This window comes from Sardina pilchardus, chromosome 2, assembly GCF_963854185.1.
Source record: "Sardina pilchardus chromosome 2, fSarPil1.1, whole genome shotgun sequence".
Lineage (NCBI taxonomy): Eukaryota > Metazoa > Chordata > Actinopteri > Clupeiformes > Clupeidae > Sardina > Sardina pilchardus.
Window position 1 is genome coordinate 30,861,467 of NC_084995.1, and position 13,514 is coordinate 30,874,980.

At 43.9% G+C, this 13,514-nt stretch overlaps 1 protein-coding gene across 1 annotated transcript in view; it reads left to right on the forward strand.

Moving 5' to 3' along the window:
• LOC134070233 (dipeptidyl aminopeptidase-like protein 6) overlaps positions 1-13,514 on the forward strand; it is a 96,891-nt gene that overhangs the window by 57,962 nt on the left and 25,415 nt on the right. The window contains exons 2-7 of the mRNA XM_062526520.1: positions 4,416-4,530; positions 7,204-7,302; positions 10,756-10,850; positions 11,027-11,101; positions 11,219-11,271; positions 11,932-12,013. Of these exons, the coding sequence (XP_062382504.1) occupies positions 4,416-4,530; positions 7,204-7,302; positions 10,756-10,850; positions 11,027-11,101; positions 11,219-11,271; positions 11,932-12,013 (519 nt within the window). The remainder of the gene's footprint in view (positions 1-4,415; positions 4,531-7,203; positions 7,303-10,755; positions 10,851-11,026; positions 11,102-11,218; positions 11,272-11,931; positions 12,014-13,514) is intronic.

Genomic DNA, 13,514 nt, shown 5'->3' on the forward strand with positions numbered 1-13,514 from the left:
AAAAACACCATGCCAATCTTTAGCTATGGTGAAGGGTATGTGATGATGTGGGGCTATTTTAATTCCAAAGGCCAAGGGAACTTTATCGGGATGCATAATATCCTGGATCCATGCAGTAGCTGGCCTTTAGAATAAAACAATTAAAATAAAAACATATACAAATGCTCCTGCTCCTATGGGAATTTACCATAGGGGTCAAATACTTATGCCCCCTAGCATTTGAGGAAGAACATTTATTTATTTGCGATACATTCTTCAATCACAAAGAAAATTGGTGTCCTTGGTGGTTTGATTTTTACTCAGTTTTTGAATTAAGGCATTAAGATCAATTGTCAAATGATGATTTTATATTCCTGTTTTTAGGCAACTTTCGCATGGTATGAAATACTGTACATGTTCTCCCCACTGTATGTAGGGTATCTTATTATTTATTTTATTTTGTTTTATTTATAGGCCTAGGCCTAAACATTTTTTACCACAATTATTGTACTAGGCCTATATATCTTGTTATTTAATTCTTACTGTAATCTCTGCTTAACTGAAAATGAGGACTACCCTCAATGAATCCCCGAGAATAAATAAAGGGTGAATGAATGAGTGGAATATTTAACTTCAAGTGAATCAAACCTGCACCTGCTCAGCCTAGTGCATTTGCAGCATCATTTTATGCTTAAAAGTGGCTCATGGTTGTGTCTGGGATCCCGATGTCCCTGTGAAATTCGTTGTCAGAATTCATTCTGAGAGAAATAATAAGCAGCATTTCTTCAGATTCAAACAGTTTTCCCATATGAACACATTTGGCGTCTGCTTTTGCCAACATATGACTACAGCTATGACTACAGGGGGCGTTCTTGGCTATTTCCAAACTGCTTTGAGACTGGGATCTTTCCTATATGGCTGTTCTCCATTTCAGCCTACTGTAATTACTTACTTGGCAGCATGTCATATAGCATATGATCCTCACCTTGAAATGTATTCCATTCCCCAGACACCATTTTTCTTGTGTGTGTTGCTTTCAGTGTTAATTTAACATGGGCGATGTTAAGCACAGGATGGGTGAAGTTCTGCACGAACAGGAAGAACACGAGTAGCCTACTCATCCAAGCGTGGATGATGAGCTGTAGAGAAGCCTGTTACTCTGAAGGCTGTTCTCAGCTCATGATTATGGATTTCATAGCTGTTTGGTGGAAATGGAGTTAAATGAAGCGTTGATTCATTCAAACATCATAGATGTGAAGGAAAAACATTACATCAAAATGCCGTGCGTGCTACTACAGTGCATTTCAAAATCCACCTCAGAACTTTAAATCCGTAACACTAATCAGTGTTGTGGTCGAGTCCGAGTCCAGTCTTGAGTCCCCAGTGTTTGAGTCTGAGTCAAGTCCAAGTCGTTAGAGAGAAGTTTGAGTCATGAGGAATGTTATCAGGCCATGATATTAGAGATGATGTGTTTTGAGCTATACAGCTAGTCGCGTCATGACAACATAACACGGTGGAGGACAGCAGGGTGGTGTCTGCTGAAGCCCATGCTGAACGCCATTAATGAGCCCATCACGTACAGAGGACCTAATGATCCTATTTAATGGTGTGATTAAAGTTGTTAGGCCCCTCCATCACTGTCTCGGATGCGGACATAAACCTCTTTTCTGAAGTCACCTTGAAGTGGATAAACAGGCATTGCATAATATGAGGCAGAGCATTTAAAAAACAGTTCAGATGTACAGCTGTTGATGACATGCTTTAAAAAAGAATTTAACTTTATACTTTAACAAATACTTTCTCGACTTTTTTCCATTTGAATCGATGTTTCTCTTTTCTTGTTTTCATCATTTCCAATCCGTCCACTAGCGAACATCCGCAGACACCTCAGACAACAAGCCTTGTTTGTTACAGCTCATTGATGCACACACATCCACGCATGCACAGGCCATTAAGATGGCCGTGGAGAGGCGGATTGAAATGCCACTCTGCACACTGAACGCTCCGAAGCCTGTCGATAACGGCAGTGGCAATTAAGCGTGGTCCGTGTCCAACCTTGCTTACGAGCCTCACACGGGGGTAAGCAGACTGATCAGACTCCAGGCACCCCCTGTGTCCAGCCCTCGCGGTGGTCGTCTAAGCTAAACGGGCTTTATCCTGCTTCATGATGTCTGCCTCCCCAGCACCCAGTGCAAGCTGTGCTCAAAGAGTCGGGTTGGCCAGCCAATTAAAACGGGCACGGTGTGTCTGTGTGTGTGTGTGTGTGTGTGTGTGTGTGTGTGTGTGTGCCCTGGAGACCAGACAACAAATAAATAGGCTGAAATGACTGATATTTATGGGTTGTGTGTTTTTGAAAAGCATTCGTCCAGGTCTATGAATGACTAGATTATGTGTGACCAGCAGAGGAGAACCACTAAAGTCTGCATCCACACCCAGGGCAGGGCATTTTGTGAGCACTAGTTATTGTTCGATAATGATAGTGTCCTTCTGCTTGCATGCATTGATACTCTCTTTCAGGAAAACACAGAACAGTCAGGAACACTTTCACAAGAGGTGGCCCCTGCCCGGGGACATTGTTGTTGTGTTCAATGACAGAATACAAGTCTAGATAATGGTGTGATGTGTGAAGATGGGGAGGCTGGAGATTGATGATGGGGCTGGTTCGGTGTTGAGGATAATTGGTCCATGTCTGGTCCAAATAGCGTGAATGGAATCCTAAACTTCTATTGGACACTGCTGGTTTTACTCTACTGGACTCTTTTATGTTATGTTTCCTGTTTTCTTTTGGTTTTATACTTGTGATAATACTCTGAGGAATGGCCTTGATTGTGATATTACACAGTAAACACAGTTTGACAGCAAATGTTTGAGATGAGCATGTCTACTGTGCTCGGAGTGAAAAGGGACAAGCCTGTTTGTGTTCCTTCGTCACAGACATGATTCTACCAGCCTCCCTTTTCTGACAAGTGTGAGGAAATCAGACGGCAGACTACTCACTTTATCATCGTTAAATCCCACTTGACTTCTCCCGGGCTGCTCTGGCTCCGAGCTGATTTTGCCCTAAAATAGCACAGCACACTTCTGTATCTCCTCCTAGATGAGCTTGTCCCAGGGGCTGACCACCCCCCCTCCCTCTCCCCTTGCCCTCCAGTAGCCTTTCTCTGCCCCCCATTAGCTTGCCCTCTAAGTCGTTGCATGTCTCGTTGGCAAGATGGTGTTTAAATGGAACATTCCATCACCCTCTCCCACGAAGAAACTGTTGATCTGAAGCTCGTTATGCGTGCTTACTGTGCGTGTTTCCATCTGTGTGATTAGTGAGTTGTGTTTGATCCTCCAAAACGTTTCTCTCTCCTAAATGAAATATTTAACCGGGACCGAAAGAAAAACATTTACCCAGCCAGTATTGTTTTTTATTTTTAGACTTTTTTTTGCCGTCTTCTCAGAGAGGAGAAATGCATGACTCCTCAGTAAGCTTGTATGGGGATAATAATGTTCCCATATCTGTGACATTTTTGTGTCATGTGTACAGTATACTGAGGCAATGTTGCATTATGTTGCTTCCTCCTGAACAACCTGGCAAAGTGGTTTCATCAGGGTTGCCGTTCCATCTCCAGAAGCAGGAATATCTCCTCATGGGCCACCTGGAGATGCAAACAGCAGTCCCTAAAAGGGGTGCTTCTTGTTCCATGGAAAATATGCTGTCTTGTTTATCGGCCCTCCTATTAACATGTCTATGTTTATAGAAAGTACAGAGGCGTTTTTGTCTTGTGCTGTTGAAACTACAGAGGTTATGGTCATAACAGCATAGGGTTGCACTTAGCCTTACGTATACCCTTTGGCTTATGGGGGACACAGAGAAATAAGTCACATTTTTTTTTTTTATTATTGTGATTGCATTGAGTCATCAGAATATTAGAGTAGGTGATTCTTAATGAGACTCACAAGAGTCTCATGAATAATCCCTTATTGTTCATAAGAGATTTGTTACATAAAAATGTAACAAATCCTCTGAAGCATCCACCGTAAGAACCGTTTCATAATAAAACCATTCATTTATGAATGCTTGGTGTTGACAGTTTAATTTGTGCCAAGTTGTCATGTGAACTACAATGCGCGCCACAGTATGTCAGCAGGCGAGATCCACTCAGCTGAGCAGTCAGATTGTAATATTTCATGATCTGTAAAGCTGTGAATGTGCCACATCTGTCAAATCACAACCAGTTTCCCCTTGGACCAGGTGCAGAAATTATGCAGAATGTCGTCATGTAGCAGATTGGTACGGACTTAAACGGAGTCAATTCTGCACATTGGATGTCTTCAGTGTCCCCAAAACAAGATGTGCCACTATAGGTGTTTTTTTTTACATGGCACGTGATTTTATGGGCAAAACCAGGGCATGCTGATGACGGTCTTTTGTGTGTTTGTGTGTTTGTCAGGAGCTGGTGGGGAGCAGTCCACCCCAGAGGAACTGGAAGGGGATCGCCATCGCCCTGCTGGTCATCCTCTTCATCTGCTCGCTCATCGTCACCTCGGTCATCCTGCTGACCCCAAGTACGGCCAACACACACACACACAAACACACACACACACACACACACATACACACATACACACAGACACACTCAGCAGTGTTTTTATTAGCAGGTATTTACTGGCCACTGGTAAATACCTGCTATTGGTCTATTATTACGGTACTGGTCAAAGTGTTGGCCAATTATTATCAAACAGAGAATTACTATAATGGGACATTTGTGTTAACAGCAAAACACTCTATTACTGTAACAGCCTGCTGTACCTTTTTCCCCTGGTCTGCATTTCATGTCTTACTTTCTTGTTTACTGTAAGGAGACTACAGGTTCCATTTCTGATATAGCTTACATTTTGTTGCTATTGTTTTGCTCATTTGCTGCTGTTTGATTTTCTTAAAGGTTACAGTAATGTTGATTTAAAAGTCAAACTGACCAGAGTGTATCTGAAAAATTACCAAATGATCGTGATCATTTTCTAAATTCTCTGTTAAAATAATTTCTTTCCAGACGTCGGACCGTCAAGGAAAAATACTAGCAGAAATCCTGTCTCTCATCTGTCTGTCACACACACACACACACACACATACACACACACACACACACACACACACACACACACACAGTTTTGAGCCTGCGGTATTGCAGAAAGGATGATGGGTTATCATCCAGGTTCTTCTGAGGGGATAATGTGACTTTAATGTAGATAATGACGGTGCGGTTTCATTTAGTGTACATTATGAAACCACAACCGATCCGGTCATTTGTAAAACTGGCACGACATCAGAAATGCCTCTGCACTCTGTTTGAGCGATTTTTACTCTCTCTTAGTTTTTCATGTTCATTTGCCAGGTTTTCCCAATTAGTTGCTTAGATATGAAATTATAAGGCAATCATGATTTCTCTTTTCTCTGCGTGATTTATGCCGATCTCAGCCCACTCAGCCTGTAATGAAGTAGCCCCAAAACTCCATTTGAAACACAGCAGGATTTTTTTATATATAGAATTAGACTGATGCAGAGCCCGCTGTCTTCAACTTTCAATTGGCTTTTGTCGACCCAGCTCTAGGGCTGAATTCTCTCTTTCTCTCTCTCTCCTGATCACTATCTTGGGCTTGCCAGACCTACAGGAGTGTCCTTTGGCAGTGTCAGCCATTTGCCCTGGGTTGGGTGGGGAGGTGGAGGTTGCGGCCTTAAACCCTGTAAAAGTCCTTGCTGATTTGGATCGATGCAGCTAGATCAATAGTCAGCCAGGAGAGGAGTGAGCCCCACACGGTGGATATCCTCTCTTTTCCTTTTACCTAAACTCGTCCTTGCGGTCATTTTCTATCACGGAGAAAAGAGAGCCGGTGGCGTGTTTGTGCATGTATTGTGTGTGTGTGTGTGTGTGTGTGTGTGTGTGTGTGTGTGCGCTTGTGTGAGTAAGTGCGTGTGTGCTTGCCTGTGTGTGTGTGTGTGTGTGTGTGTGTGTGTGTGTGTGTGTGTGTGTGTGCTTGCGTGAGTGAGTGCGTGCGTGCTTGCCTGTGTGTGTGTGTGTGTGTGTGTGTGTGTGTGTGTGTGTGCTTGCGTGAGTGAGTGCGTGCATGCGTGCCTGTGTGTATGTGTGTGTGTGTGTGTGTGTGTGTGTGTGTGTGAGAGTGTGTTTTTCTGTCTGTCTGTCTGTTTGAGAGAGAGGGGGTGAGGGGTTGGAATGCCTATTGACTGAATGCAAAGACACAGCTACCCCTGGGACTTTGAGGAAGTGGTATTGGTTGGATTCATCGTGTAAGCACAGTGGTGAAGCAGTATAAGGGAGGGAGCACAGTGCATTGAAAGCCTCACATATAGATTTCTGATGTGTGATATCCACTTACATGAATGGGTCTGCAGTTGGCACACATGCTGTGCAGTAGAATATGCATGGAAGCGTAAGTTACCTGACTATTCTAGAGAGGTGATGGGTTCAGCCACTCACTATTGGAGATCTCACAGACGACAAGTGCTCTTCTTTCACATTGTCACAGCTGAGCAGTCTTCTTCAAAATTCCATTACTGCAATATGTGGCATGCTGCCCTTGCATAGGAGTCTCGAAACTCACTGACTTTTGTAGGAACTATTTCATTCATTAATCACAGCCCTCTTGGCTGACACCCTTGCATTGATATGAAAAAAAAAAACATTCCTGAAAGCATAAACAAACATGAGTAAATGAGGAGGTCCTTATACTACATTGTCCATTTAATGACATTTGATTTGTGATTTATTTGGTTTCACTCTTCCAACAGGTAGTTAATGGCTCTGATTTCAGCACTGTCAGTCTGTGTACAGATTTTATTCTACCACCTGCAGAACACCATTTTATCTTGTCACGTTAGAGCATCTACATTTTAATGGTGGGTTTCATGCTGCAGGTGCTATTTTACAATCAAAAAGCAGCCGATTGTGGTGAAGCATTTTACGCTCCTTAAGTCAGGAGTTATCTGTTTAAGATTAGGACATTTAGTGAGCTATTCAGTGAGTTTTCAGAACGTAGGTGCTGCTGTCTTCATGCCTAGTGCTACCCCGTACTAATGATGATTCTTTGACCCAAGCTACCAACTTCACTTTGAATAATGCTATAATAATCCATATTATTATTATCTGCTTTGTCATTAAGCCACATGAGCTCAGAAAGTCAGGCTGACCCAGTAGCGTTAATGCACTTTCTTCTCACCTGTAGATGTGGATGACAGCCTGGCACTGAAAAAGAAGATAAGCGTGGACCACGTCTTCAGCAAAGACCTTGAAATCCACGATCCCAAGGCCACGTGGCTTACCGGTGAGTGCCTGTGGATTAGGCGACCTTTCCTTTCCCCGTCTCCTCCTTAAGCGGAGCGCAGCCTTCCGGAGTGCTCAAGCCGCCACTTTATCGGCCCCGCGCGCGTCTGAGGAGAGATTGTGCCATTTGACACCATTAAAAATTCCCATCGCCGATCTCAGGCAGGTATTTCTGAAGCACCTCGAGCATAAATCCTCCTTTTTAATGTGGCTTTAAGAAGCAGAGGCTCCATGCAGAGACCCTCTCTGTCTTTTACTTTTCTTCACTCAATCAAAAACTAGGACAGACTCTACAGTCTCTGTGTGATATTGCCTTTGTAATTTCTCGCTTCTAGTATATGCCGTTTGTGACTTGTTTCATTTATATTTGCTAATTTATTGACACGTTGCACGGCGCAATGTAGCAAAAGTCAGTTATTGGTAGAATTTTATTTAATATCTAGAGAAGCATTGAGATTGACTGCTGACATAAAATGGTGAATCTTTTTTACTTTGGCTTTGTTGAATAAGCCTAGTTTGGTGCATAGTCAAAGATACCATGAACCGGAAACATGGTTGTTTAATCCTTCATGTGCAATACTCGGACTTTGAAATGACCACTAAAAAACAGCCGAAGACTTAACTGTGATGCAAATACAGACTGTGACGCAAAGCATCCCTGTCATCAGCGCCCTCCTCCACATGTAACATTACCACTTTGTGCTGGAGATTCAGGTGGAAGTTGCTGGGGCCTAATGTGTACAAGGCAGATCACAGGTCCTCAACAGAGAAATGAACAACAGTCTTTTATTGGTGCAAACAGAAGAGTAGACTAACATTTCAACACTACTGTGTCTTCGTCAGTCATCCGACGTTCATTGGATTAGCATTAGTTGGTGTGCGTTGGTATTAATGCATTACACTGTATAAAAGATAGTTTTGTCACAAATATGGCTATACAGAAAAGAGCTCAACCCCTGCTGTTCATTTCTCTGTTGAGGACCTGTGATGTAGAGGGGCCGTGACTTTGCTAGTCCCCGGACTTGAAGCTGATTGAAAATAAATTAAATACACAGATGGGGACCTTCAGCCCAGGAGAGTCTGGAGTGGGTGGTTCTCTTCCGAGAGAAACTCTCTGATGCCTTTGTCCTCTCTAATCGTACAACAACAGAACAGGAGACAGCTCTTGCAAGCGTTATTGGAATGACAAAGGGCGGGGCTACACACTACTATGCAAGAGCTCCTAATGATTGATACTAGTAGGCTTTTTTTTGCAGATCATGTAAATATCAATTCAATTTGATTCATTTCATATACCTTGAGGATTGTTATTTCTGTTGCAACAAATAAAAGCAAAAGACTGCCATTGGCCCATCAGAATGATGCCTGAGAGAATATATTCATGTGCAAGTTAATAAGCTACTTAAAAAGTCAGAAGAAATGTCTGGCACCAGTCAAGTCTGAGCAGCAGGCCAAAGGACAATCTCCAAAGCAGATGGGTCAAGATAATTAACCGCCCGAGCTTCCTGCCCCTACACATACCCAGCAGTGCCTCACCAGAGCTGGGCAAGGCCTCGTGTAACCCCCATTAGCATGTTCCATTAGCATTGACTGTTTCCAGATTAGCATGCCCATGTCTCAGAAAGTCATTAGCAAATGTACTGAGTTTGTCAATGCGCTCTATTATGCCTTTGTGTGGTCTGTATACCAAGTGTGCCTAGGTCTGCTAAAAGGTAGACCACTTTTACATGTATCATTGCATTAATCATGTCCAAATATATATGAGAGCATTTCAACATTAAAGCCATCTCTCAATCACAATAGCTACAGTCAGTTTCAGATGTCAGCCAACCAGATGTTGTTCAGACTAGAAGGTTGTAAATAAGGTGTAAACAATATTTGGTCAAACTAAATATTGGTGAAAAGTGAAAACACATAAAGACAAAAGTGTTTTTAAAAATGTCTGTGATACAAAAAACAGATGAGCAAGACACGAGGACACCAGAGACCAGAAGGCCATCAGATCTACCTCCAGTACGTCGACAGCGGTCCACTGGCTCTTTGCTTTGTGTGTATTGGATGATGGAGTTGGTGGTTGTAATGGACTGCCTCTGTAAATAACTGTGCTGCATGTCCATTATCATCATTAGGAGGTCGGTTGGCCATTTGCTGAAATGTGAATTGCGTGGGGATAGTTAATTTGGTGTGGGGGTTATTGCATACTGCTAGAACACAGTGCAGGACCTAGCGGTGCCATTTCAAACTGCTGTACAGTATGTACTGTATGAAGAACACTGTCACTGCTCTGTGAACAAAACAAATATTTTAAAAAGACATTTAGGAAACAGTCTCATTAGATAAAGACTGTAAGAAATTACATTATTACCCCCCCCCCCCCCCCCCCCCCACCTCATATCCATCCCTTGTTTTTTTTTTTTTCATTGTGAAACCCAATTTAAAAGTGTGGCCCAGCTCTGCTGATTCGGTGACTCTCTTGTGGATGGCAGGCACCGTGGCGAGTTAAGGCGAAGGGGGCCCCAGGGACACAGCCCCATTCCTCCCGCCCACTCCCTCCCTCCCTCCCGCCGCGTGGCCTTGATCACCCATTTAGAGCCGTCCCTCGTCTGCACTATTCTCCGCGGTGCCATCTCTCTTCCCCGCGTGTCGTGTCGGCCGCCCAGGCCGGGGGCATCTCTGCAGCCCAAATAAATAAGAGCAGCAGCTGCATGTGTGTGTTTAAACAGGCGCCGGAGTCCTGGAATGGATGAATATTCAGTTGTGCATATTATTAAAAGACGGACAAGTCATTGCACGCTCTGGCAAAGTGCCCTTGGCAAGTTGTTCCAAACAATGCAACTAACTGAAATGCTTCCTGGAACACAGTGGAAGATTTCTAAAGGAGGCACGGCATAATGTACTCTGGGTGCTGTACGCTTGCCATATTGAATATCAAATGACTGAACCACAAGGCCACACAAACAGTTGCTTTCAGAACAGTGAATGGTTGTCTATTCACCTCTGCTAGAGAAATCAGTATGGAGTATTTTTTTGTCTATAAAAATGACAGAAGTCAGTAAAAGCCTACTGCTCATTAAAGTCTATTGTTCACATTCATTGTAAGCGCGCTTGCTCACATCTCTTTTGAGTGCTGAAAAAGTAAAAAAAGAAGATGGGAAAGGCTGAATTTGCATAGATATGTGTTTGATTGAACACCAAAGACTTTCTTTTCTCTTCTTTTTACAAAGTTTTAACATACAAAATGCTGGCCTTGCTCTCAAGGAGAAATATATTGATATTCTTCCTCGCTGAAGACAAAACATACAATGAAATTCAAATGTTGGCAAAAGCCCTGAGACGGATGTTGAAGTTTACGCTAAAGTGATGAATGAGGCATTTATGGGAGACAAATTCAGTTTGAAGCGCTGCTTAGTCGCTGCTGCAAGAGCTCATCATCTGGCCACTGTTTCTGCCGTAGACACTGAGGTGCTGTACCGCACGCGATCTGGGGACCTGGTCAAGCTCAACGTGGAGACCAACAGGACAGACGTGCTGGTGGAGAGCAGCATGTTTGTGAGTTACCCCGTCGCTGTGTCTGTTGCTCAGGGGGGAGTTCTCATGGGTCTGTTTCTGCTGCTGTGAGCATGTTGAGTGCTGCAGTCAAACCACAGATTGCTATGTGAAAATAACATGGCGTTTGATATCATCGTTTGATATCATGAATTTTATGGATTTTTTTCACTTTGTAGAAGAGACATTCAGCAAGCCAGTACGTGGTGTCCCCTGACCTGACATATGTGTTGCTGGCCTTGAACATCGAGCCTGTGAGTTTTTCTTTATTTCATACAATTTGTACTACTTTCTAGTGTACTGTATACTTCAAGGTGTGCAATAGTAGTGCGCTGATACATAGTTTAATGTTCTCCTCTGTATCTTTTCAGATCTATCAGCACTCCCATAAGGCTGACTACATCATCTGTAGCCTGTCCACTCCGTAAGTAGTCAGCTCCATTCCAGAGGTGTTCGATATACTGTAGACTTCCAGGGGGTCTTATTGCACCATATATTTGGTGATTAGTAATGCCTACTGTACCTACAGACTTCCAGTGGGCCTTATTCCACCATGTATTTCTTGATTAGTAATGCCTGTGTTATGCTATGTCTTGCTTAGTCAATCTCTTGTGAGGGTATGTTTTTTTTCCCTTTATCTGTAAATTTCATTTCTAAAATCATGACAATCGATATTCCTCCTTTCTTGTAATAGTCACTTACACGTAATTCTAAAATGCATGACAATTTTACTTACACTGCCACCTAGTGGAATTGAAAACAGCCTGTCCACAAACCATCACGTCTACAGGTCAAATGATAGCTTAGCTGAGTGCTTGAGTGTCCCTGAAAAGCCTCAAAGCCTTCCACTGTGTGTTTGCACTTTCACTTAAATGGAATATCACGATATTATAGAGCTATTTAAATCGGTTTGATGCCTCAACGCTTTCTTGCCACCAAATGTCTTTAAAAAAAAAAAAAAAAAAAAACGGATTTATTCCATTTCAGACAGAGCCTTCCTTTTAACGTATTCATACAAGAATGAATGTGAATGAGACGGAGGAAGAGAGAGTGACTCTCACCCGCCTCTTTTGTACCCCTCCAGAGACGTCCACCCACTGAACCCATCTGAGGTGCGCAGCAGCAAGCTGCAGTACGCAGGGTGGGGGCCCAGGGGCCAGCAGCTGGTGAGTCCCCCATTCAGCACAAACTAAAGCACCTTCAAACGCCTTCACATTCAGCACAAACTAAAGCACCTTTAAACGCCTTCACATTCAGCACAAACTAAAGCACCTTTAAACATCCTCAAAGACCTTTAAGCCTCTAAGGCCCACCTGTCAGTCCCACCTTACAGATGCGGCTGGTGAGTTGATCTTTTTCAGCACAATCTAAACCACCCTTAAACACTCTTTTAAACACGTTTAAACCTTTAAACTACCTTTCCACAGAGAGGGAGCCATAACCCCTTTAAGTCCCACCTTACAGATCAGGATATGGATGGAGTGTAGGCCTATGCGTTGCATGCTAAAGATGGACAGTTCCCTGCGTGTTTAACTATGTCAGTGACTCAGTGATCTCCGCTGGGACGTGAGCTGTAGTATAGTGCCAGGGTCAGGGCCAGGTCAGGGCCAGGAGCGCTCAAGTGACCAGGCCTCGGCAACACCTGTCAGCGTACCCCTCGTCGCCGTGTGGCCCGCTGGTGCCAGGGCAACCACGCCGTGGCAGACGAAGCGGCAGATGGTTCTGGGCCGGCGCGGCTCCAGAGCGCCGGACCGTGACGCGAGGTGCCACCACAGCGCTGACGCACTCTCTCTCTCTTGCCCGTCATCAGGACACCGGAATAGCGCGCCCTGGGCCTCGCCACGGACTGTTGGGGGGCAGAGCCTGCGAGGGGTGGAGAGGAGTGAGAGGAGTAAGAGGAGCTGCTCCTGGTGTGGAGCATTCTGAGTCGGAGCATCAGGTGTTGGGGGGAGGAGGAGGAGGGAGGAGGGGGGAGGAGGGGGGAGGAGAGGGGGGTGGGTGTGGAGAGAAACAGTCGCAGCTCTCTCCATCTGCCGCGGGCAGTTAGTCTACAGTGACAGGGCAGACAACAGGAGTTAGACAACACCCCATACATAGACACTTCACTGAAGGTCACCCACTCCACAGCACCCCAGGGGGAGTGAGAGAGAGAGAAGAGAGAGAGTGAGAGAGCGAAGAGAGAGAGAGAGAGTGAGAGTGGTGCTTGTGCGCTAGAGAGAAGGAAGCAAGAAGGAGAGTGAGAAGACTATGATATATAGAGGTTGATACAGTTCGTACAGTGAATTTAGTTACTTTCTCTATTTCTCTCATGTTCACACCAGGCTTGTGCACAATTCCGAATTTTAGAATTTGCCTCCATTCAATTCATGAGTTGGAATTTGAATTGAATTGGCCCCACCCCACAGGAAGTTGAATTTGAATTGGAATTGGAATGACAGGAAGTGGAATTCAATTCATGGCAATTCAAAACAAATTCACATGTCACATAACAGGAAGAATGTGTTGAATCTCACATACATTCAGTTCAGGGAAAATTACATTGGAAATGTAATTGATTACTGTTTTCAATTATAAATTGTGTGTTTGTTGAGATCATATCTGACATTTTGTGAAACTTAATTGTTAAACACTGCAAAAAAGGGTGTCTAAAAACAAGATAAAAACACT